The 24,324-nt window shown below is 34.2% G+C and overlaps 1 protein-coding gene across 1 annotated transcript in view; it reads left to right on the forward strand.

Annotated features, from left to right (window-relative positions):
* The window catches only part of DMD (dystrophin), a 1,075,555-nt gene that overhangs the window by 281,805 nt on the left and 769,426 nt on the right, over positions 1 to 24,324 (forward strand). The window contains 4 exon segments of the mRNA XM_035542302.2: positions 8,926 to 9,114; positions 9,438 to 9,619; positions 17,290 to 17,440; positions 20,216 to 20,335. Coding sequence (XP_035398195.1) covers positions 8,926 to 9,114; positions 9,438 to 9,619; positions 17,290 to 17,440; positions 20,216 to 20,335 — 642 coding nt within the window.

The following is a 24,324-nucleotide window of genomic DNA, read 5'->3' on the forward strand; positions in this document are numbered from 1 at the left end:
ACTTAACCTCCACTGCTTTGTGGCTCAGAAATTTCTTGAGCCACAGATGGTATCTTAATACTTAACAGTCCTTAATAGATTTTTATTCCATTTTTCCATCCAGATGCTTGTCTTTGTAAACATTTAGCAGAGTTTTTATGTAGTTTTCAGTATGTCTAGAAATACTTGAATGTTCCTGTTTTTATTATATATTAAAATTATTTGTAATAAATTCTATATTGTTGTAGAATTTATAAACCTTCTTCTGCATTCAGAAGAGGAAAAAGCTCCTTTGTGAGGTGAATAGTTATCACTTTCTCTCATTTTCAGCTTTTGATTTATTATTCAGGACATGTTGAGACAAGCAAGGTAATCATACAACAGAATTTGAAAGATATTAAATCACTTAAGCCTCTCCTGTAACAGCATTTTTGTTAGCTTTTAATTTTAAATTGAAAATATATTCTTTGGAGTGATTTCTTCTGAAGACAGACAGCCTCTTTAATTTTAATATAAGCTAAAAATACATTTAGGGAAAGTAAAACACATAAGAGCCATGAGCATAGTATTCAGCCTATTCAAGCAAATTTGACTATTTAAGATTTTAGATGACTTTGCAAAACCCACTTTTTAAATAAAGTCTCCCAACTATAATAACACAATATTAAATACTTTGAAATCTCCAAGCCTCCACCCTCAACTTCACAGAAACTAATTAGTATGTCTACTAATTGGCTCTTGTCCCAAACATTTCTCAAAAGAGTTATATTATAGATGTATCATTTTGTGGTTAATTGCTCTTGCTATTGATGCTTTTTGATACTGTACCGTGTGACTATATAAAAAGAGTTTTGGAGTTAAATAATCTTATTCTGAAGAGTAGATTTTCTTCAATGAAGATACTAAAGAGAGCTATCATGGCTTAGAAGCTCAAAATAACAGCAGAATTGGTAGTTGGATGCAGTGAATAAAATAAGCTGAAAAATGGTCTTTATTTCCATGTAGAAAACAGTATCAATTATAGCTTTGATATATCTGCGGTTATGTCTTAAGAAACATATTTGCAAAACTTAACTAGTTGCTTTTGATGGTTAAAATTTATAGAAAATAAAGCTAAATGCAGTGCAGATTACAGGCCAATTAAGATTCATATGGCTTTGCAGGTTTGCAAAGAATGCATGGTAAAATTATGTGGTTGCAGATTATTTTATCTTCCAGCGTTTATACTTCGAAACTTCATGTTCTCTATGTTTCTCTGTGACAGTGTATTCAGTAATTTGGATTTTGAGCTCTGGGAGCAGATTGTTGTGGGCAGTAGTAAACTGGCATGAAAATCAATGCATTTTCAAACATCTATATGTTCAATGCATATATATGTCTTAATATCATTTTTTTAATTAATGTAAGTTCTGTGCTAAAATTCAGAAATAAGTTTAATTTCATTCATCTTCTGAAGATGGAAAAAAAAATTGTCACCTTTTGGTAAAGTTAATGTATTTTAGTTTTGGATTTTGAGCTAATTAATTAGATTTGAATTCTAGCAACTTCGCTAGTCATTTATTAGTGATTTTTTCCTTTTCCACTAGCAGCTTTCTTACAGCACAAGTATTTTTTGTGAGATATACTGAGATGATCTATTTGTGAATAAATATATTTTATAACAACTTCAGCATTAGAAGTCTAGTTGATCAGATTTGATAATTAAAATTGCCCAAAGTTTCCTCATCTTTTTGAGGACTAATTGCATGATTCGTACATCTGATTATTATTTACAAATTCCATGGAAGTTTATAGTATTTGAAAGATTTGAAAAATGAACTCTAAGGCACAGCAGACTTCATTTAAAGGTACCTTTGGTGGCCCATAATAAGCAATGCCTGGATCCATTGCATATGTGGCTCACAGTTTTGAAGATTACTTTTCTAAGTAAACACAACTGGAAATATAGTACTGTGCTTGTAAAGGATTGAAATAGTATATGACCAGAAAAGTTTAGTACTATTTAAATGACCTTTGTGTATTTCCTTTTTTCTTTAATGTTTAAATGCATGTAGTTGTGTACAATTTCCATTCTCAGTTATCAATATTTTTCATTCTGTAATTGTAAAATAAAGAAAATATATTAAAGCAATGACATGATATATAGTAAGGGAACATATTTCCATAATTTGCATTATATTTCCCTGACAGATTTATTTAAAATCAGTGGAATATCCACTGGTAGAGTACCTAAAGACTCCACAATGTTTGCCCCTTTCTTGTCGCTAAGTTCTTTTGAATAAGAAAATCCCTTACAGTATATAATACGAAGAAGTCAAATAAAAAGAAATTTTATGTATACCTTTTTACTTCCACCATCCACTTCTTTAAATTGGTTGCTGTCTTGCATCTAGATTAACCTGGCATAAAGTGAATGCAAAATTTGTGTAGCAGCTATGAAATTTATATTTTCACTCATTTTTTACAAGGGATATTATATACCTTACTAATTCCTGATTCTCATTTGTTCTGTCTCTGTAGCTTGTTTTTCTTTTACTTGTATCTTACATCTTTTTTTTATTTATTTCTCTTACATTACTTTAAGCAAAAAAGTACATAGCCATATAATAAGACACTTCAAAAAAAGCATGTCCTTTAGCTTTTTCCTGGGAAAAGCTTTCTACTGCACGCAGCCGTGTAACACTGCTGGTTCATGAGACCATGTAACTATTCAAGTTCGTGTAGTGTTTATAATGATCTAACTTTTCACAACTTCACCAAAATTTAATGGTTTTGAGGAAACATTATAGATCAGATGTGCTTTTCTCATGCTGAATTAAAAACTTCAGACAAAGCAGTTCATCTGTTGCTGAAGAATGGACTAGGGAGCAGTGAATGGCTTTGTCCGTTATAAAATAGCTGTCTGTTTCTTGAAAAGCTCTTGTGCCTCTGTGTTCTTCAAGCTATTTTAAATTAAGGCAAGATCTCAAATTTAACCAAGTTATAAATCTCTGCAAACCATAGATTTCCTCATTTTCAGGGTATACTTAGATTTTAACAGCTAACACTCTAGACACAGAGACAAGATACAAGAAATTGAGACTTGAGCAGCAGAAACTAAGAACAGCTACCCAAAAAATATGGGCTTAAACTGTAAGATCAGTGATAGTAAATAGTTTTCTGGACTAAGGATAGTTTGAAGTATGTGGCTTAAAAAGGCTTCATCAGAAGCAGTGACGGAGCTCAGAATTTGTGCATTTTGCTTGGTTTTTCAGTAAAAATCTCCCCAGACAAATTGTGCGTTTCATGTAGCACTGCTAAGGGCTGGAAATTTTATGGATGTTTGTTTGTTTGTTGTTTTTTTTGTTTGTTTGTTAGTTAAATCCCAGGAAATCACAAACACACACACACACCAGGTTTACTCTCTATTAAAGGAGTGTTAACTACCTTAAAGCAGAGAAATGGTAGAATTCCGGCTGTTATCTTTATATCCTTCAGTGAATTGGGTGAGCATGTTGTAAAAGGAAGTCTGAACTGTATGATAAAGGAGACTGTTGCCTTTGTGAACTGTGATTTGTTGCAGAAGTTAGAAGGTTAGAGAGAAAGCATCTCAAAGTCTGCCTGAATTGCCCCCTACAGTATGGTCTTCATTTTCTGTATGAGATATGTGACTACTGCCTCTTTCCCTTTCTCCCTTCCCTGCTTTTAGCTGCATAGCATAAATACACTGATTGTATTTTCTATTCCATCTTGAAATCTTTGTCATGCACTACAATGTACAATGATCACAGTTCAGATTTTCAGGTGGAATAATAAACACCAATTAATAAAATTACCTTAGTAATTAACATTACCTTAGTAATTAACATTATATTAACAAGTGATCTGGAAAATATATCTTAGTTTTATTGCCAGAAATGACTGAACTGTTCTAGCTGATATTACCTGTTAAGTAAACATAGTCTAGTTTCTTGTAAAGAACATTTTAACCTGAACAGTTATAATTTTAATTTTTTTACATAAAATATGATTTTGTAATAAGAAACCTGGAGGAACTGAATTGATAAGCAGTGATATCAGTCTCACCTGGTAGGCGTCATAGTTACAGGGTGAATAATGTATGCTTCTTTCTGAGGTTGTAATTCTGCAGAGAGTTTTCAAAATCAGAAAACTACATTAAATAAAATAGAAACAAGAAATAGAAATAAAAAATAAATTTCTTTAACATTTGATGTCTCTGTATTTTAAAACTCTTAATGTCTAGAGCCAGATTCTACATCTCTTACGGTGAGACAGAGGCAGTTTTGGAAGGAAGAAATATATATAAATATTACATTTTTCTATATTATATATAGAAAGTATATGTTATGTATAGAAATTATATACAGATTGGATATAATTATAATAAAGGCATAATATTTTATCATAATTTAAGGCATTATATAATAATTATATATATTCTCTCTATATAAGATTTCTATACATAGGGCCCATTGCAGCACTCTTATTTATACTAAGTGCTTAATGTAAAACTACTTTCTAAAACTGCCTAACTAATTTGTAAAACTCAGAAGCAGTCTTTTTGAACTAATGCAAACATTCTTCAAGAATCTGCAAGCATGTGTCTAGCCCTTCTCCTCCTTTTAGCAACATAATACAAGGGTAGGTGAGGAACGCTCCCTCTCTTTGCTTTCTTACCCTGAAGCAGCTGCAAGCTCATCATTTAAACACTGAATTAATTTAGACAGCTGCCAAGCATGCCTCATTTTTCCAAGCTTTTGATGGTCAAAGGCTTTTTATCTTCTCTTCTTATACTTTAAAGCTTAAGAGTCCTTGAGGTCTTCCACTCTTGACAGGCCCCACCCCCCAGCAGAAAACGGTGATGTATGTAAAAACTCACATGCCCATCTTTTCATCCAGATAAGATTCTTCTATGTGCAGCAGCAAAGAAAGAAGATATCCTAGAGGACAACCTTTGTGTCCAGAGTATTTTTTGCCTTCTGGGTCAACCCCTATAACAACTGGCCATTTCCATGCAAAAATGGCTAGCCAATTTTCAAAATAATTTTTGAGCTAGTTGGCTTACTGATTCTTAGCTGGATGTGAGACAGCCTTCATCAAATATCTGAATTGTTTAGGTTTTCTTTCCCCATTACACTTGTGTCCTCATGCATGTGTTGTTACTTAATAGATTACTCTGTGTAAATGAATGGGATGTTTTAATTTGACTGCACCCAATCAGCTTTCTTTTGTGTAATAATTAAAGTCTTTAATGGGAATACCTTTTGATTCAATGATACTGCATGTATATTTGAGCAGCTTTTTTTCCAAAGTATAGACTTCCTAGTAATATATGGTAACAACAGTTTAATTTCAGCTTTAATTTCAGCAAACAGTTTAATTTTCAGATTGTTTTTTATTCTCTTAAAAATCATGGTTAGAAACAACCATCACAATTTATAATAGCTATCTCTATCAATAAGTCTATGGTTTTATTCTCAATGCAGTATATGCAATGCCATAGAATTCTCTCTTTTTTTTTTAGTGTTTGAGAATTTTTCAGAAGATTCATATAAATTCAGAAATAAGGACACTGATTTGTCTACAATTATTTATAAAATTCAGGGATTTCATTGTTGTTAATGCTATATGGATTATTTCAATATAGTGAAATATTCATTCTTGGTGCTGTAGAACATGCCATATTTAAATTTGGGTTGCAGTAATGGATGGAAATCTGTAACTGAATATTATATTGAAACACCTAACTTTTTTGTTTGCTTTTTATTACAAAGCACATGGCATAGGTATTAGGTCAGTAACTGTTCATTTCCAAGTGTGAATATTTAACATTGTGTTTGATATTCCATTTACAGCTGAGCCAACAAGAATCTCAGTTTTTGATGAGAATCTTGCAGAAGGGATAGTAATTGGCTAGTACTTCTTTCAGTCCCATTTTGTGACGTATAAATTAGAGGGGTGGATTTGTGACCAATGAGTTTTATCAGATCATATTGAAACAGAGTAGGTTTCTTTCACGTGTCCCAAAATAATGGTCAGTGATCACATAGCAAAGTCTGAATTCCCATTGCTTTGAGTAGTTATTTTGTGTTCCATATGCAGGACAGTTCTTTCACATAGCCAGCAGCACTGATGGAAGTTGTGCCGTCATGCTATAACAGCAGATTTTAAAAATGTTTTTTGTTAAGTCAAAACCAACCATTGACTCTGAAGCATGTTTTTGATGCTTGTTGACTTTTTACAATGTGAATATTCTCTGCATATGTAGATGCAGATCAAGGTTGCCAGGCCATTACCTCCATCCTTCAGCGTGTTAACAGAAAAGGTGCTTAAAGATGGTGACAGAAGTTTAACAGAGTTTTCAAAGTGTGAAAACATGGGTTGGTTTTATCATTGAAATAATAAGGATGATCTGCTTAAATTAATTTAACAGTCCCATGGGGTCCTTGCCTATGTCGCTGTCAAATTAGAACGGAAAAACTCTGCATGCTCAGTGCACTCTAGAGTAACAAAGTGCTACGAGCATTTCAGCTTCTGATGGCTATTCTCTGTCTGTTACTCTTTCTTATCCCCATAGAGGAGGAGATGGTATAATGGTGCAGTGACCTTATTAGGTCTCAGCAGTTGAGAACTGTCTGTTATCCACAGATGAGTGTTTAAAAAATTTGTTTACATTTCAAGTGCAGCTGATATCCATTCCTCTGCTTTGTCACCTCATGACTGATCCCAGCTCTCTGCGGTCAGTGATGGTGTAAGATTTGAGGGAAGGTGGAAAAGCTGTTGTTCCCTCCCTATGCCAAATAAAGGTGTTACTGATACCGTTCTGCAACATCCTTTGCTTATACTTCCTCTAGCTCTTTTCCAATTTCCTTCTGTCAAAAAACTGCCCTTCTTGGAATAAGAGCATAGTTTGGAATACCTGCCAAGAAGCTCTTTTGGTTTCCATTTATGTTAATGTTTGCTTTTCTTCTTTCCATTTCTTAAAGTTTTATTAAAATGGTGCAGAAGTTAATCTGCACTATTTTGCCACTGAAGGTCATGAGTCCAGGATTTTTGATGCAATTCCATGCAGTATTTATAATAACATGAGAGAAAGCAGTGAAAAGTCTGGGCAAAATTACACTGAATGTTTTTTTGCAGAGAAGGAATTGTTAGCAGGTGTTGGATTAAACAGGTGCCATGCATGAGATGACATTCTATGTCAGATCTAATGGAAGAAGGATTTTCAGATGGAAAATTTTCAAACACTTCATGGAGATCACAATAGATCCGTGCCATAGTCACATAGTCTTGCTCAGCTATTATGACGTCTAATTTTAATTGTTTTTTTCAGCATGTTACATATGCATATATTTCAAGCAGTAATGTTATAGAAAGAAGAGTAATTACCTATGCAAAACCTGTGTACCATTTCCATAGTAAACTGGGTACTTCAAAAAATCATCTTGCTGAATAAATGTAATGTGGTTAGGTATTTTCTTAACTAGATTGTATACTACTTAAAATCTAGACTTGCACACAGTACAAATGTTAATTTGTGCAGCAGGAATGTGTGTTGAAATTGTCTGTGCTTCATTATTTATATTCCCATAGGACACTACTTTCTTTAAACCAAACTATGGAGTTGATCAAGTTCCCAAGCCTGCTTTCCTGATGTAGCTTTATTTACTGAGTATTGTTTTTCACACATAAATAGTGATGAAGTTATGACTGGTGTTTTAGCTACTCTAACACATATACAACAGTGGGATGAACATATATTGCATGTAATTATTAGATCTGTACAATTCAGAATGTATTTGTTATGAAGATCAAGACTGACAATTTCATTATAAGTTGTCACATTGCATCTGTTACACTTCTTTCTTTTGGTTCTGGTATTAAACTTTGACTTTCTGACCTAAACTACAGTGAAAGGCTTTAAAAGCTCTATCTAGTGTTATATTTGCACAATAATAGTGGTAAAGACAATTTTTGCTATTATATCATTAAAATGCCTCAGTATCATTTTTGATAAAGTCCTAAACATATTTTTATGTGAAGGGTTTAGGTTTTGTACTAACTAGCTAGCAAATTGATTAAACTTCTTCGGAACTTTTTGAGAAATATGAGATGACATTTTCTGTATCAAGTCCCTCTTTCTGGCTTCTGTTTTGTCCTAGTCTTTTAACATTAGAGTAATCAGTAAATCCTTGCTATTGATTTCTCTTGACTTTACCCAGTAGTATGTAAGTGTGATTTCTATACTTGTATGAGTCACTTGACTTCTGAAGAATAAATGTGAGGGTGGCCTTTGAGGGAAAGAGAATTTACGGTAATGGATTTTTTGTTTGTTTTAAAAAAGTTGTGATTTAGCATGGGATTTTTGGGCTTTTTTCAATTTTCCAGAATGCTTTCAACAAAATGGGTGTCCATGGATAGTTCAGGCCTAGCATTACTTGTACTGTAATGGGCTTTTTTTCTTCTTTTTCATATTGTGTTTTCCTTAGTTTCTTTGCAATGTCAGCATGCAATTTGCTGCTTTTCTGATGATATAATTTTACTAGCTGCTCTGGAAAATAAATTTCTCATAGTTCCAAGTGAAAATACTTCAATGAAAAACAGTAAACTAGAAATGAAAAATCAGAGTATTTATTGAAAAACAAGTATAACACCACTCTACAGTTACAATTTAAATATTGCAGCTATTCAGAATAGTTGCTACAAGTGTTAAATTCCAAAGCAAAATATCTAATTTAATCTGAATTTAGTTATTTCCCTCAATTTTAACCCATCTTGGTCAATTAGCAGAAATACTAATATATAATCCCACTCATTCGCCATCTGAATTTTTTGTTTGTTTTATAAAAAGCTGTTTTATTGTACGAGACAATTGGATTCTCTTTATTCCTTTGCAGAACTTTCTGAGTAGGTGCTATATGCATTTCTCTTTTTGGTTTTGATCAGTTTTTAGAAACTGTTGAAGAAAGAACATTTTCCACCACAGTGATGGGTTCCAAAATGGATCTTGACAACTACCAAACTGCTTTAGAAGAAGTACTCACATGGCTTCTCTCTGCTGAAGATGCACTACAAGCACAAGGAGATATATCTAATGATGTAGAAGTTGTTAAAGAACAGTTTCACACCCATGAGGTACATGTTTATAATCTTGTGTTAGTCATTTTCCTGCTTGGATCCAACAATAAATTAAAGAATATTTTATATATATATATATATATATATAATTTTAATTTTTTATTTGGAGGATTTAAAAGTAATACTGGAAACTGCACCATATGCAAAATGTGAAAGTGTTTATTTCTGTTTTATGTTACAAGGTTTGTGGAGGGTTTGGAAAAATAAAGCGAATTTGAAAATCAGGTTTGGAAAGTGGTGAAATCAAAGATATTTCTCCAAAGCCTGTTCTTTCCTTCCAAAGAATCAAACCTAAAACAGGATTTTGTTTTTATTGTCAGGGTTTTATGATGGAATTAACAGCTCACCAAGGACGTGTTGGCAATGTTTTGCAAGTTGGAAGTCAACTACTAACAACTGGAAAGCTTTCAGATGAGGAAGAAAATGAAATCCAAGAACAAATGAATCTACTTAATTCTCGATGGGAAAGTCTCAGGGTAGCAAGTATGGAAAAACAAAGCAAGTAAGTAATATGCTAGGTAAAATAATATATATTGAGCTTGACTGGAACAATTCTGAACTTCAGTAACAGCTGTGGTTTTCTTCCACTTCAGTGTGAACAAGACTCAGTCTTAGCTCTTTTTGTAACCAGAAATTTAATGTGTAGTGACCTTGAAGCTTACATGTTGCTTTGAGACCAGAAGCTGCACAGATCAGCAGCTATCAACAGCTTGGACACTAATAGCATTTAAATGAAAATTTGTATAACCTGTCCCACTTTTTTTCTGGTTGTTTCAACAAGTATCACACAATATTTAGCTACAAGGGAGAGAATCTTTACAGAGATGCAAAAAGAAAATGAAAACAAATCTTTAAAACCTATAAAAGTTGATGCAATAAAAGCAGTAAATGGAAGGTTAGCTTTCCAGACAGTATTGTCATATGGGTTTATCTGAGGAAAAATTACAGTATCCAAGAAAAGTGCAAGATCTGTAGCTTAAAGTAGAAATACAATTATAAGTAGAAAAAATAAACTATTAATTAACTAGTGTTTGAATTATTTTTAACATTTTTAAGTCTTATTTTGAAATTTTGATTTTTGTATTAATATCTAGTACAAGAAAGCCCATAAAGGTAAGACCTTGTGATTGTGCTACAGTGGAGTAATTTATTTTGAAAGATACAGAGTAGTTAACACAGGAAATTAATTGAAAGTGGCTTTTTGTGTGAGTTGCATTCCTCCTGTCTTAAGAAACAGTCTTTTAGGTACCTCTGTTTCACATTCCTTTTCCTCAAACTTCTTTTTTTCATGTGGAGTCTTTTAATTTCTTTCTGATATAATAACTAAGTTTCAAATTCGTAGAAATTTGTTACACCTATTGATCTTTCTGTATAAGGGAAGCAATGGCGAAGTTTACAACTATTATACTAAGCCAAATCCAGTGGAAATTTTAAAATTAATGGAACGTCACTATTAGCTTCTTTATAGTCAAGAGGTGTTAATTACTGAAGAATATAGCTATTCTATACAGCAAAGACAAATAAATGCAGTGGCAAACAACCTGAGTCTGAGATCCCTGTTGGCTTCCTCTGGACTTTGATCCAGACAGACTTCATTAAAATCTTTCTGCCAAGACCTTAATTTTTCTCTCAGAAAAACCTAATGCACGTACACTAAGCAAGAAACTCTTCTGTTTCTTCAGTGCATCTGGAGAGCAAGTCCTTTTGCAACTGTAATCTTTATAAAAGGTGAATATCTTTGTTAGTCAGGCCACTAGTCTAGCCCAACATCCTGACTATAACAAAATAAGAAGCTTTAGGGGAGGTACGTGATCTCCTGAACCAGCATCTTCTCATCTGCTATTGTAACTGTTAGAGATCAAATATTGGGCTGTATAAACTCATTGCTCTGGACACCACATATTGGGCTCTTGTAGTGAGTTTACGTGGCAAGATTTTGGTAGCGGGGGGCTGCAGGGGTGGCTTCTGTGAGAAGAAGCCAGCAGCTGCTCCATGTTAGGTAAGAAGATTCTTGTGGATTCTTCTGGATTATTCTCACTGAAGACACCCCTGCAGCTCCCCGCTACCAAAACCTTGCCACATAAACCCACTACAGCTCTATGGACCATTACTCCCATTTGCTAGAGCATGTCTAGTGCATTATAAAGTTCTCTGTAGCACTTTCATGACCTTGAATTGTTTTCCACTGAGGGAACTTCCTGAGAATGAAAGTAGTTGTGTGTATTTGGTAACCTGCCATTGATTTTTCTTCCATCTATTTATTCAATATCTGCTTGGCCCTTTACACTTTGTAAAGTGTAAGTGTGTACACTTTACAGCATCCTTTGGCAGTGAATATCACAAGCCTCTTACCTAGCGTGAGCCACTACTTTTTTGAGGGATGGCATCTTTTTATTGGTTTTAATTAGGTCACTGGTAGCTTAACTGATTCCTTCTAGTTAATATGTTGGAAGTGAGGATCTTTCCTTACTGTCTCCATAAATATCAACCTCTGATTATTTGTTTTGTTCTCTTGCTCTTCTTTGAGCTTTTTCAGTTCTACCTTATCTTTTTGGAGTAAAAAGGGGACCAGAAAGAATCATGCACAATATTTAAAGGCAAGCTATAATTTTGAACAATTGCAAAATATTGTTTTGTTTTGTTTCATTCCAATATTTTCTTGGTAATTCCATCAGATGGTATTTTTGTGGTTTTTATCCATTGATGACCTTGCATATCTTTGAGAGTCTATAAAATTGTTGATGGACTTCAGCTATTTCAGCCTAACTTCCTCCAACTGAATTGTTTTCTAGGAGAGTAGAATCTATGTACTTTGGTGTAGGCAGTTTTTATTTGCCATATTTTCATTTAAAACAACACTCATGGAGCAATCTCAACTCTATGTGTATGTAGTATTTTGTCTACTAAAATATACTTTTTGATACCAACTATTCAATTTACTCCTAGATGCAGCTATAACTCAGGGAATCAAACAGTCTACTATGTTCTTAAACGTTATATTTGGGTAATACAAAATCAGAAGAAGACATAGTGATAAGAGCTTCACAGAGAATGTTGTGTTACTATTTAATTTCTTATACAAAAAATAAACAAAACAAACAAAAAACCTTATATATTTAATAAAATTTTGGTTAGAGCAAGAGAAAATTTTTCAGGACTGATGTATTTAGAGATGGCTAATTTTTACCTATTGGGTCAAAACTCCATTTCAAGCACCAGATGGAGGATTATGAACTTAAACAGCTTTCATATCACAATGTAATATATTTCTGGGTTATTATACTCAATTTAAACTTACAGAATCTATCTTGTACTTTGGTGTAGGGAATAATCTTCTGAGCACATTGCTGTAATCTTGTCTTTAAGGCAACAGTGATATGTTTATCCAAACAGAGATGTTTTTTTGTGGCGATAAGAGCAGCAAGGCTGTCTGTCCTCTGTGGTAATGGCAATAGGAAGTGTAGTGAAAAGTAGCCTGCACTACAGCACAGGGGAAACAAAAGCAAGTAATAAGCAAAGAGTTAAAAAAAAACAAAAACAAACAAAAAAAACTGATAACTAATACTATAAAAGTGAAAGGGACTTAATATTTGAAAAATGAAGGAGGTCAGAATATCAGAGTAATTTTAGAACACATCAGTGCAATTGATTAAAAGTGGTACAAATTGGATTTGCCATGTATTCACTCTGTATTGGAGTGTGTCCAGAGAAGGGCTATGAAACTGGTGAAGGGTCTGGAACACAAGTCCTGTGAGGAGCGGCTGAGGGAACTGGGGTTGTTTAGTCTGGAGAAGAGGACGCTCAGGGGAGACCTTATTGCTCTCTACAACTACCTGAAAGGAAGGTGTGGGGGGCCGGGGGTCAGCCTCTTCTCGCAGATAACAAGTGACAGGACTAGAGGGAATGGCCTCAAGTTGCGCCAGGGGAGGTTCAGGTTGGAAATGAGGAGACATTTCTTCTCAGAAAGAGCAGTCAGGCATTGGAATGGGTTGCCCAGGGAGGTGGTGGAGTCACCATCCCTGGGGGGTGTTCAAGGAAAGGTTGGACGTGGTGCTTAGTGGTTTAGTGGGTGACATTGGTGGTAGGGTGATGGTTGGACCAGATGTTCTTGGAGGTCTTTTCCAACCTTAATGATTCTATGGTTCTATATTTGACTCTTGCAGCAAGCAGTACATTAACATGCTGAACGAAAACGGCCTGCTTTTTCATTTCTTCCTCCCGCCCAAATAGGATTCTTTATAATAAAGCATCTCAGAGTGATAAATGAACCACTGGAGAGGAAAACTTAATGCAATTTACCACTTTATGGGGAATTCCACAACTATTAAAGCACATTCAGTTCAATGGAAAAGTGTTTTGTGCTTGAAAATAATGAGATCCATACTGTAAACACAGATTACAATAAACTCTTGAGGTATATAACTAATTATTGAAATATCTATCAGATGTTTATACGAGTAATTTGAAAAACAGAAAGAACCTGGAGAAATTGGAAAAAGAAATAAACATTCTTCTGCTTAAGAATCAGACATGATTATTTTATGTATTTTATTTTCACATTTATGTTCCTTACTTCAGAATAGTAAGTTTTCTTTACAATAAGTATTTACTTGATCCTATCTTCTTTTTATTTACTTTTAAAACAAATTTACCAGATTTTCTATACCGTTTATTATTTCATTTATTGCTAAAACTTCGCTAAGATGAAGCACTGTATTTAATATCTGTAATGCCTTGGTTTATAGAACATTGAGTAAGAGAATAAAATACACATTTGAAAATGAAGAAGGCATGGAGGTAGCTAATCCTTGTGAACCATGGGATATAATGCAGGGTGTCAGCTTCCTGTACTGTATCCCTTAAAGAAATAAAGTGATTAGAGAGGAAAAGGGACTATGTGTATCTTCTGGTCATTCTGATTAATAATTAACACATTATTGAGAGAAAGAGAGAGAATCATGAATATCCATTACACTCTGTTCTTAGAAAAAAATAACGAGAAATCTAATGCAAAAAAAAAAACAAAAACACAAGCGTTTCTGTTTGATATTTACTATTTAGTCATCTGGATTAATGGAACACTTCCCATTTCTTGGAATCATTTTTTTTTCTTCTGTGTCTCAGGTTCCATCAAGATTTCTGTTACTAGTTCTAGTTGTTCCTGTGACTTCTTTTCTTTTGTCCTTACCTTCCAACAACTACCAACTGGAATCTTTAAAAATTATTAACGTTTCTAGAAAATAGCATAGCTTTGTAAAGTGCCAGGTATAACAACTGATTCTATTTCAGTACTATCCAGGACTAGTAAAGTACCTTTCAGGATATGACCATAACTAAAATACCATTATAAAACAAGTTGTTATAGTGGTTTTTTTGTTTGTTTGTTTTTTTCCCAAATCATTATTTCCTGAGGTGGCTCGTCTTGATGTTTGCCTGCAGTTTCTCCATTTTTCTGTATCCATGGCTCTGCAGTAGAACATATGTTACACGTCCTCAGGACTCCCTTGTACACTGTTTCTACTGTTTCTTTGTTTCCCAGACCATTTTTCACATTTCCTCTCTGTTACTGTTCCAAGACATTCTGGCTTGACTAATCTTTCTATGGCTACTACTAATACTCAATTATTTCTGTTTCAGAAATTCTCAGACAATTTTGGGTTTTCTCTTTTGTCCAGATGCAAAGAATAAACCAGAGATAAATTGCTAGTGTTGTTGTCTGTCCCAAGAGAGCTTTTTTCCACAGAGCTTTTCCCCATCCAGTCAGTCGCCATCCTATATCATTCCAAACATTCTTCCTTTCCAGGTGCAGGACTTTGCATTTGTCCTGGTTGAATGTCATAAACTTTCTTGTTCCTCCAGCCCTTCTAGGTCTTTCTAAACGGCAGCTCTGCCCATGAGTGTAAAATGTGAAAGTGAATTTATAACTTTATGTATAGAACAGAATTTGCAGTATTTTGCATTCATAAATCAACAGGTGCTCCCAGGGATTGCTTATGAATATGCTTATACTAAGCAATCGTATCTAACAAATTGAATATGAGTTATATGAGAGGAAAACAAATAGAGAATAGTACTGGAAATTTATCAATTTATCAATTTCTTTTTACAATGAGAGTTAAAACTGTGTATACAGTATTTAACTTAGCTGCATAAATAGCAAGTAGTAATTGTATAAAAAGCTTGTTGGAGACTAAATGTTTGGCTCCTTCTGAGAAGATTCAAAATTGAAATGGAGGAAATAACATAACATTCAAGAATAGAAATGCTGAAGTATCAGACGTACCGTAAAATATAAATGGGCTACAAATGGGATATGGGATCAGACACAGTATGTCTGATGTTGGCAGATATTAAATCCTGGTTCAGGAGAATGTAAGTGTCCCAAAAAGTAGCTATCTACATGTTCAATGCAATCTTCTGTTGTGATTATTTTGAAAACTATTAGGTATGCCTGGGAAAATACAGAATGATACTTAATTTGGACATATTTTGATGTGTTATTTTCAAAATAATACACTTCTGGATTTTTTCAAACTATCTTGGGAAAATCTGAAATAGTTTGGACAAACCCAGAAGTAATTGCATTATTTGAGTATACCTTGAAATTGTGACAAAAAGCTATATGTTTGAATTTGTGTAAGCACCTGTTAGTTGACTAACTGGTGTCAGACAAGGCCTCTTACACTTCTTTGGAGCAGTACGTTCACACTGCACTTCTGCCAGTCTGCATTTGTGTTGAGGGAGAAAAATATACTTATGTTTTGTTCATCTAAAATACGAACAAATGGGAAGAAAGTCAATGTGAATCTGGGCACTTTTTGGTGCCACTGATTGCACAATGACAAACTTTACAATAGCTTTCTCATTTTGGCTACATTTTTTCACAAAGCCAAAAAGGAGCCAACTGAGAAGTAAGAGGAATTAAAATAGGACTGTGAGCTAGAGTCTTTCTTCCATGACAGTTTCCTCTGGTGTGAAAGTTCAGCTCAGATTTCCAAATCTCCAGACTACGTTTTGAGAATAGCAAACTCTAATGGTGTGGTCCAAGAGTTGTACTTCAGGTATAAGCAGCATAGTATAACTTATAATGGTTTCACCAGATTTGCCATCATGGACAGCAACTTTGGCTTGATAAGTTAAAAATCTCATGTTATAGGAAATATGAGTAATAAAAATAACTACTTGTAGTTCCATTTTTCAGCACTAGTTTACATATTATTTCAAAGGTCCTTTTGATGAGATGAACATTTTGTTTAGGCAAGATTGGAGGATTTCTGAGGATGGTAAGTATGAAATGTGAAGGATTTGTAATGGATTTCTGGATACGTCGATTTGGAGTTATCAAAATACTTTGTTTAGGCAAAACTGAAGTATTTCCTTTTTTAATTTTTGAGACTATTCTCTGCTGAATAACTGAACAGTTTAATAATCTGTTCTGTATAATACCCTTAATTTCAAGAAACCTTTTAAGTACATATGTCTGAGGGCTTTTAAGTGCTTGTAATAGACAATACAAGAAACCAGATAGCAGGAATCTTGAATTTTCAAACAGCTTTAATAGAAGTGCAACTGGAGAACAAAAATTTAACAAACTATAAATTCCACCCAGTACTCAGGTTCTAATAAATAATATAATAATTAAAAAAAAAAATCCTAATTCTAGACTCTTTCGACTAAACTATTGCCTAATTCAAGACTGTTTCAACAAATCTTCACATGGCTGTTTGAAAATATTTTTTACTCTGGCTTGACATCTAGCCTCATGAAAATCAGTTTAACAATGAAAATGCCCAAGAAAGGTTTTTTGTTTGTTTTGTTTGGTTTCATTTTGGAAAGAATAGGGTTTAAGACTGAAATCAAAACCTGTGCTGAGCAGTTACGTAACTTTTTTTAAAAAACTTTTTATTATTATTATTTATTTTTTTTAAAATAAATTTTAAGAGGCCCAGCTCTCCAGAAAGTTAAGCAACTCTCTACATGAAAGTTAAGTTTCCTGATAGAAACAATAAGAGTAAACCTTGCAAAGCTGTCGTATAGTTTGCAGTCTGTATTCTACTTTTGGACTTAGGAAATTAACATGGATAATTAATAGTATACAGGGCAGACATTTCTTCTTTTTTTTTTTTTCTTTTTTCATGTATAATTTGAAATGTTTATTTATTTGTTTTACAGTTTACATAAAATCCTAATGGATCTGCAGAATCAGCAACTAGCCCAATTAGCTGACTGGCTAACAAAAACAGAGGAAAGGACAAAGAAAATAGATTCAGAGCCCTTAGGTCCGGATCTAGAGGACTTAAAACGTCAAGTAGAAGAGCATAAGGTATGCTATGGAATTCATGTACTGCATAATTTGCGATCTGATAGACACACAGGAATTAGAGCAACTGTGGAGTTTTATGAGTTTTCGTTGCTTTCCCCACACATCAACATGTATATCCATCTTACATTTTAAGTCCCTGAAATTTCCCCTCTCTACAAGCTGAGAAGAAATTTTTACAAATTTGGATTCAAATGGTCTGCATAGAGCATGCTCTAGTCTTAAGACTGCCTTCAATGAATTCCTGTGTAAACAAGTTCCTTTATACAAATGATTGTCTCCAGTGAATTGCATGGTAAAAATAGATGCTTTAATTATAAAGAACAGCCCTTTAGCTCAGGGCAAATTGAATCTGGGGATTAGAAAATGACTAAACTTTCTAATTTCATTGGTTTGCTGACTTGTCACATCTTTCACAGTATGTGTTAAACTCACACCTCTACTCCTTGCATTTGCAATGATTTTTTTTTGCATTTTTGCATCACTTTCCATCCTGGTTTTGCCATATTTCAGATACTAATTGGGAAATAAGTCACTTTCTCCCTGGTTGTAACCTGAACCTAGGGATCCATGAGTGCTCTACCCCCTATTCCTTGATCAAGAACTGTCATGATAAAGTTAAGAAATCTGAATTTTAAGGATTGTTTTAGTAATTTGGTGCACTTCACAGTCCTTGATAACTGCTTATAGTTTAGCTCTCTGAAGCAAGTGGCATGAAAGTCGGAAAAAAGGATTCTTATGAATAAATCAGCTCACGCTATGCCCATGAAGGAATTAAAACCCTGAAATGTCTTAGGATAATGAATGTATGCCTTAACATCAAAAGTCTGTGAACTCCTTTGTTGTTGTGTTAAGCCACATTATCATATGGCTTTTTTTTTGTATGTGTGGGATTTTTGTTTGTTTGTTTTTTATTATTATTGCTTTATCCTCAAATAAAACTAAAGTGTTTTACCTAAAAGGTTTAAAATACCTAATCTAATCTCCAGCTGGGGCATCACTTCATACATAAGTGAATTCTTCTACTTGAAAAAGCAGCAGGAAATTGATAGGGTAAAATTTAACATGGTTTGTAATACAGTTAAGGTTTCCACTGTGACTGGGCATATACAGATAACCATGTTATTTTTCAGACTGTGACTATCATACTACATATGTATTAATCACTGGAGCACTCTACTCAGGTGTTGGTGGCACGGTCCAGGACTTTGTTTATCCACACTCTTCTGTTGGTTGGTAGCTAGTTATAAATACCTAAAAAGTGTGTCAGGTAGGATGTGATCCTGGATACCTGGTTTTTGGGTGAGTGGGATGAGGGTGTATTTCAAGTTTTCTTTAAGAAACAAAATACAGAACCCAGTAATTTAATACAGTGGGATAACTATTAGGAGTTTAACATTTACAATTTGTTCTTAGTACATTAAGATAAAGTTTGAGATAGATAAAAATGAAAAGAAATTGAATATTGCCTTCTCTGTGACTTGAAGTTTCAGTACCAATGCTTCTTTAGCTCCTGTTTTTCCCATCTTTGTCACTTGTCCTCTTGTTGCATTTCAGCAGAGAGAACAAGCAAATAAATCTTGTTGTTCAGTTCCCTATTTAGTGACAGAAGCTTGACTGGCTTTATTTTTGTTAACAAGCAGAAAGGTGGAGTCTCCATCTTGCACAGAAAGTTAGGGAAGGAAAAAAAAAAAAAAAAAAAAGGAAAATAAGGAGGAGACACTAAAACCCACTAAGAGGTTCCAGTACCTTAAATGCTTTCTTCTTTTCCCCTTTACTCTTTATATATATTTATATATATAACCTATATATGTATATATATAGGTTAAATGTTTAGTGACAATACAGTAGACTGTCTTCTGAAGAGAGTGAAGATGTATGAGACCTCCATACTGCCCTTCTATATGAGCTGTGAGGAGGGAGGGAACAATTGATTAGATGTATATTGCATGAAGTCTGGGAAATTTTGGGAGGGTCAGATAAGTGTCAAGAGTTGTAGAAATTTGAGAAAGTTAGGAATTATTCAAATACCAGTTTGTGCAAATGTTACAGATTTTTCTTCACTTTTAGCAGTTTATTATTTCTCAGTAAGAAAAAAAAAAAAAAAAAACAGCCCTGAATTTTATAACAGCCTGTAGCAGGCTGAATACCAAAACTCAACGGGCAAGAAACTTTTTTTTCTCATGTTCAGAAGTCATCAAGTGTCTCTCAATTTTTGTCCTGGTTTCTGCAATAAGGGTATGGCATGTATTTCCTAATCTTGAACCATCAACATAGTTTCATCGTATGTTATTACTGTTGTTTGTAGGAGTGCCCAGCCAAAGATCATATGTGATTGTTTAATGTAAAAAATGCATAACTTTAAAACTTTTGAAATTTAAAAATATTTTAATATGCTAATGAAGTACACAATCTAATCCACTGTTTATTTAAAATGTGTGGGCTATTATTATATATAGATGCTGTAATGATATCAATAAATCATCAACTACATCAACTCAACAAATATTTTCTCATGCCAAATTTTCAGTCTAAAATACTGTAAGAGTTATGCCTTGTGAGTGAGTAATAGTAAGCTATTTTCATGAAAGGAATAGAAGTCTACAAAATATGCTTATGTTAGCATGTGCACACTATTGTAACAAAATACATTTAAATATACTTAGTATTGAGAGCAATAGGATTACAGGGTTCTTGCACATTAGTTAGGGAAACTCCAAATACACAGCGCTTTCTTAGTTGGGAATATATTTTCCAACATTTATGTTTTAATTATAGGCATTTCAAGATGATTTGGAACAGGAACAAGTAAAGGTGAACTCTCTAACCCATATGGTTGTGGTGGTGGATGAAAACAGTGGAGACAAAGCTACTGCTGCGCTGGAAGAGCAGCTTCAGGTAACTGAACTGAGAGAACTGAACTTCTGTTTCAGAGAAAGAGCTTTCAGAGGCTTTAAGTGAAATAAGATTGAATAAGAACTATTTGTAACATACATTGGTGTATCTCAGGAGATATTTCTGACTATGACTTTTGAATAGATGGGTACATACAGGTTATTTTACAAAGATCTTAGAGCGACTTTTCTGGTGCCTTCAGTATCAACCTGATTTATTTATACTCAAGACCAAGTACAAGTGTTCGTCTTTTGTTTCTCAGCTGTATTTCATTACTACTGACAGAAGGAATGTGATTCTCTGCTATAGTTAAGGAGGAGGACATAGCATGCAAGAACCTACATAATTAAGTGGATTGTGACTTTACTGAAATATTTTTGTTCTGATGGGAAACTTGTGCATGTGGTATATTTTGGTGTTGCAGTGCATTATGTGTCATTATCCACTGTTAGGTGCTTAAAGGCACATTCATATTAAATGATATCCAATAAGTTTTTTTTTGTTTTTTTTTTGTTTGTTTGTTTTGTTTTGTTTTTAATGCTAATGCTGGCCCCATCAAATTGAAAGAGGACCTGTTAAAAAATAAGCAAAACCAACTATGTGCACTAAGCAAAAATAAGCAAAACCAACCATGTGAAGGATCATCTAGACAAATAATGGTTATCAAAAATATTAAGAACACATTGGTTTAAAAAAAGAAAATTTTAGGGGGGAAAGGTATAGTTTCTTTCCCAATAGTTTCACTTGAAAACATTTTCTAGGAAATAAAGGGAATTATCTCAGTCTGTCCTTAGGTTCATTTCTCTTTTTCAGAGTACATCCTCTTCTGTAACTTGTTTTATTAATGTTTTGTCATTTAGGATTATTATGACAAGGCTTCCTAGTGTACCAGCATTGGGAGAAGCTAGCAGCAACATCCTTTCAATTTGTTTCAGACCTGTTCTCCATTGCCTTTTGATTCACAGTCTAAACAACAGACAATAACTTCTGTATATTCCATTTTATAAAAACAATTATTTGAGTATCTCCTCAAATGATGCAACAGAGACATATATGTGATTAAACTAGCAACCTAGATGATCTAAAAATTGTCAAACTTTATTTTAAGAAAGTTTAGCATTTCATTCTCAAAAAAAATATATACATATAAAAAAAAAAAGTGTTGGTCTTACTGTAACTTCTGAGTGAACTTAGATGGACACTTAGTATTGGGACACATTGACTGGAAAAAAGGAAGAAAGATATTCCTGAGTTGGTGGTCAGATGTCTAGACCACTGCTCAGGAAGTACGTTGGTATTAGAACCAAAGTTCCTTCCAGTTTTCTCTTTTATAAAGGAGAAAGTAGTTTCCTTCACTTTGTTTCACTGCTCAAGGAAATAAAAAGATTTCTGTTTTTTTGTTTGTTTGTTTGTTTCTTTTTCAATCATTAAAGGCCAAGATTTCTCCAGAGAAACTCTCAATACATTCAGCTGGAAGTTATGTCCATAGCACGGACAGATGTGTGTGCTGTCTTGAATCTAGCCAATTTGGGTACCAATCCCAATAAATCTGTAATTAGTCTGGGATTTAGCGTAGGTAGTACACATTTGACTAAGATGCTGGACACTGACACTACAAATTGCTTAGACATCAGGGAACACAACCCTGGGAAAGAAACAATGTAGCCTACACTTAACTATCAATTATTACTTCTTTTTAAATTTATCTTCAGTGTCAGAATCATGGTATACCAGCTCAAGACAGTCTTTATCTCAGAATTTCTTGCCAATTGCTTGCATTTTCTTCATTGGAATAAAGCATATCCCTTGCAAATTCACAGTTCCATAAGCTTAGCTAAACTAAGAAAACAGCTCGAATGGAAGAGTAAAATTAAAAAATAGATGGGAAAAGGTTTAACTGGGATACTATTCTATGTTTGCAAAATGCAGGTTCTTGCAAAGAGGGCTATGGTAAAGTATGACCAAAAAAATAAAAGTGATAAATATTAAAGACATTCTATATTTAATATACTTCATAAATCAGAAGATACACAACTGAGATCTTTGAACAGTGTGGGGAAAAAATATAGAGGACCGTGGATTATTGGACATTTAATCTAATCTCATATTTTGGAGAATGAATGTTCTTCAGTAAAATATAGGGTCACAGCAGCACTCTCTACTACCACCACCCCTCCCCACAACAGGCAGAGTTGATTATCTTTAAACTAGGTATGTGGAGAAGGCCAACCAGTTTAAAAGATGGAGTGATGGAAAGCAGATATTCTAGTCTTATAAGTGTGACATAGAATCCAAAGTCCTACAGAAAAGGCATGTGCAACAAAACTCAAGTACTCAAATATAGCAAGAACCATACAGGAAACTCACTGAGGTTGTCAGTGTAAGCATGAGTAAAAATGATTGAGGGCTCTTAGTATTTTTAATTTGGTCTTCTGTTTATTTTATGAGAACCTATATAAGCCTACAGAATAAAAAGCTTATTAGCAGTTTCAGTAAATAGAACTCACACATTACTGTGTTGTGTTTACCCCATTAAAGAAGCATAAAGAATAATGTGTGTAAATGGAGCACAATGGAAGTGTGTCTCTTTAACTGTACCAGTGGAGAAGGTGCCTGTTATTGAGATAAAGGAAGCCCAATTGTTACTGTCACTGAGGAGTTATATTTGTATTGTTACTGTCATTCCAGGTATATTCCTGGAACGATGCCAGCAAGGGAATTCCTGAGGCACTGTATTCTGCAGCACAGGCATGCTCTGAGCAGTGTGCAGGGTGGTGTGGAAAAGTCCTGCTGCTGTACAGCTCCCTCCTTCAATTGTACTCTCTTAAAGAAGAGTCTGAAAGAAAAGTTCAATAATCCCATTGCTCTGAAAGTCACAGAATATGTAGCAGTATTCCAAGTATCAGTAAAAACAAAATACAGATAAAAGGTCATGGGGCTTAGGGTTTTAGGGAGGTCTGCAAATTTTCATGCCTTTATGCCTAGGAGTTACCACAGTTCACCCATTGTCCTAGCAAAATGTTATATTGCCTTTCCTGAGTGTATGAGAACATCGTTTGGATTTTTTTTCTATTCACGTGTCACTTGCAAACTGAATATATAAGCACAGGAGAGACTTCACAGGCCCACCCACTAAAGCATTTGACAAAAGCACAGTGGAGCAAAGTTCAAAGCTTGATTATGTATCTGTCAGTCTGACTTTTAAAAGCAGAACAAAACAAGAGTGTGTGCTGTCAGACGAAAGACTTAATAAGGCTGCCTGAGTGAGATACTGGTCAGGATCAGATTTTGAAGAAAGTGAAATGTTATTGCCATGTAATAGTCGAGACTGCATTTTACAAGCAGCTGTAATTCAATAGCATATATGTAAGCATATATGTAAGCATATATGCTTACATGCATATATATATATAGATATAGATATAGATATGTATGTCCGAGTCCTATTTAAGAGGCAGTTAATGGTGTAGAAGCCAAAAGCATTGCCTGCAATAAATTATTCATAGATATGCTAACGTTTTTCTGAGAGAAAAAAAAAAAAAAGAGTAAAAACGACTTTTTACAGCTGCTGCTGCAAGGTAGTCTGAGAGACTACAGCTAGCCTGGGTGAGTGTGAATATTACATCTACTTTTACTTGACATATCAGTGAGACTCTGTGGGTTTATACTGCTGTCGAGAACTGGCTATTTGGACATGTAACTCCAGGACCCCGATAGGTGCAGTCCAAAGATCTACCAAAAAGGCAGATGCAGAATAAGGCTCAAACCTGTATTTCATGCTGCAAAATCAGAGGACTGTGCTAGCGAATCAGTTGCTATAGTCTGACATATTTCTCAGTAAGTGTGGGGAAATTGCCTTCAGCCAAGAGAAATCACTGAACGACATTAAGAAGCCCTGAAGGTAGGGAATTTTTACTCTAATTATACCCAGCAGACGGTTGGTCCCTTAAGGACTCTGGTAGGCTGATTCAAATTTGAGTCCTCCCCAAGCT

The sequence above is a fragment of the Cygnus atratus genome, chromosome 1 (assembly GCF_013377495.2).
Source record: "Cygnus atratus isolate AKBS03 ecotype Queensland, Australia chromosome 1, CAtr_DNAZoo_HiC_assembly, whole genome shotgun sequence".
In the NCBI taxonomy this organism is placed as follows: domain Eukaryota; kingdom Metazoa; phylum Chordata; class Aves; order Anseriformes; family Anatidae; genus Cygnus; species Cygnus atratus.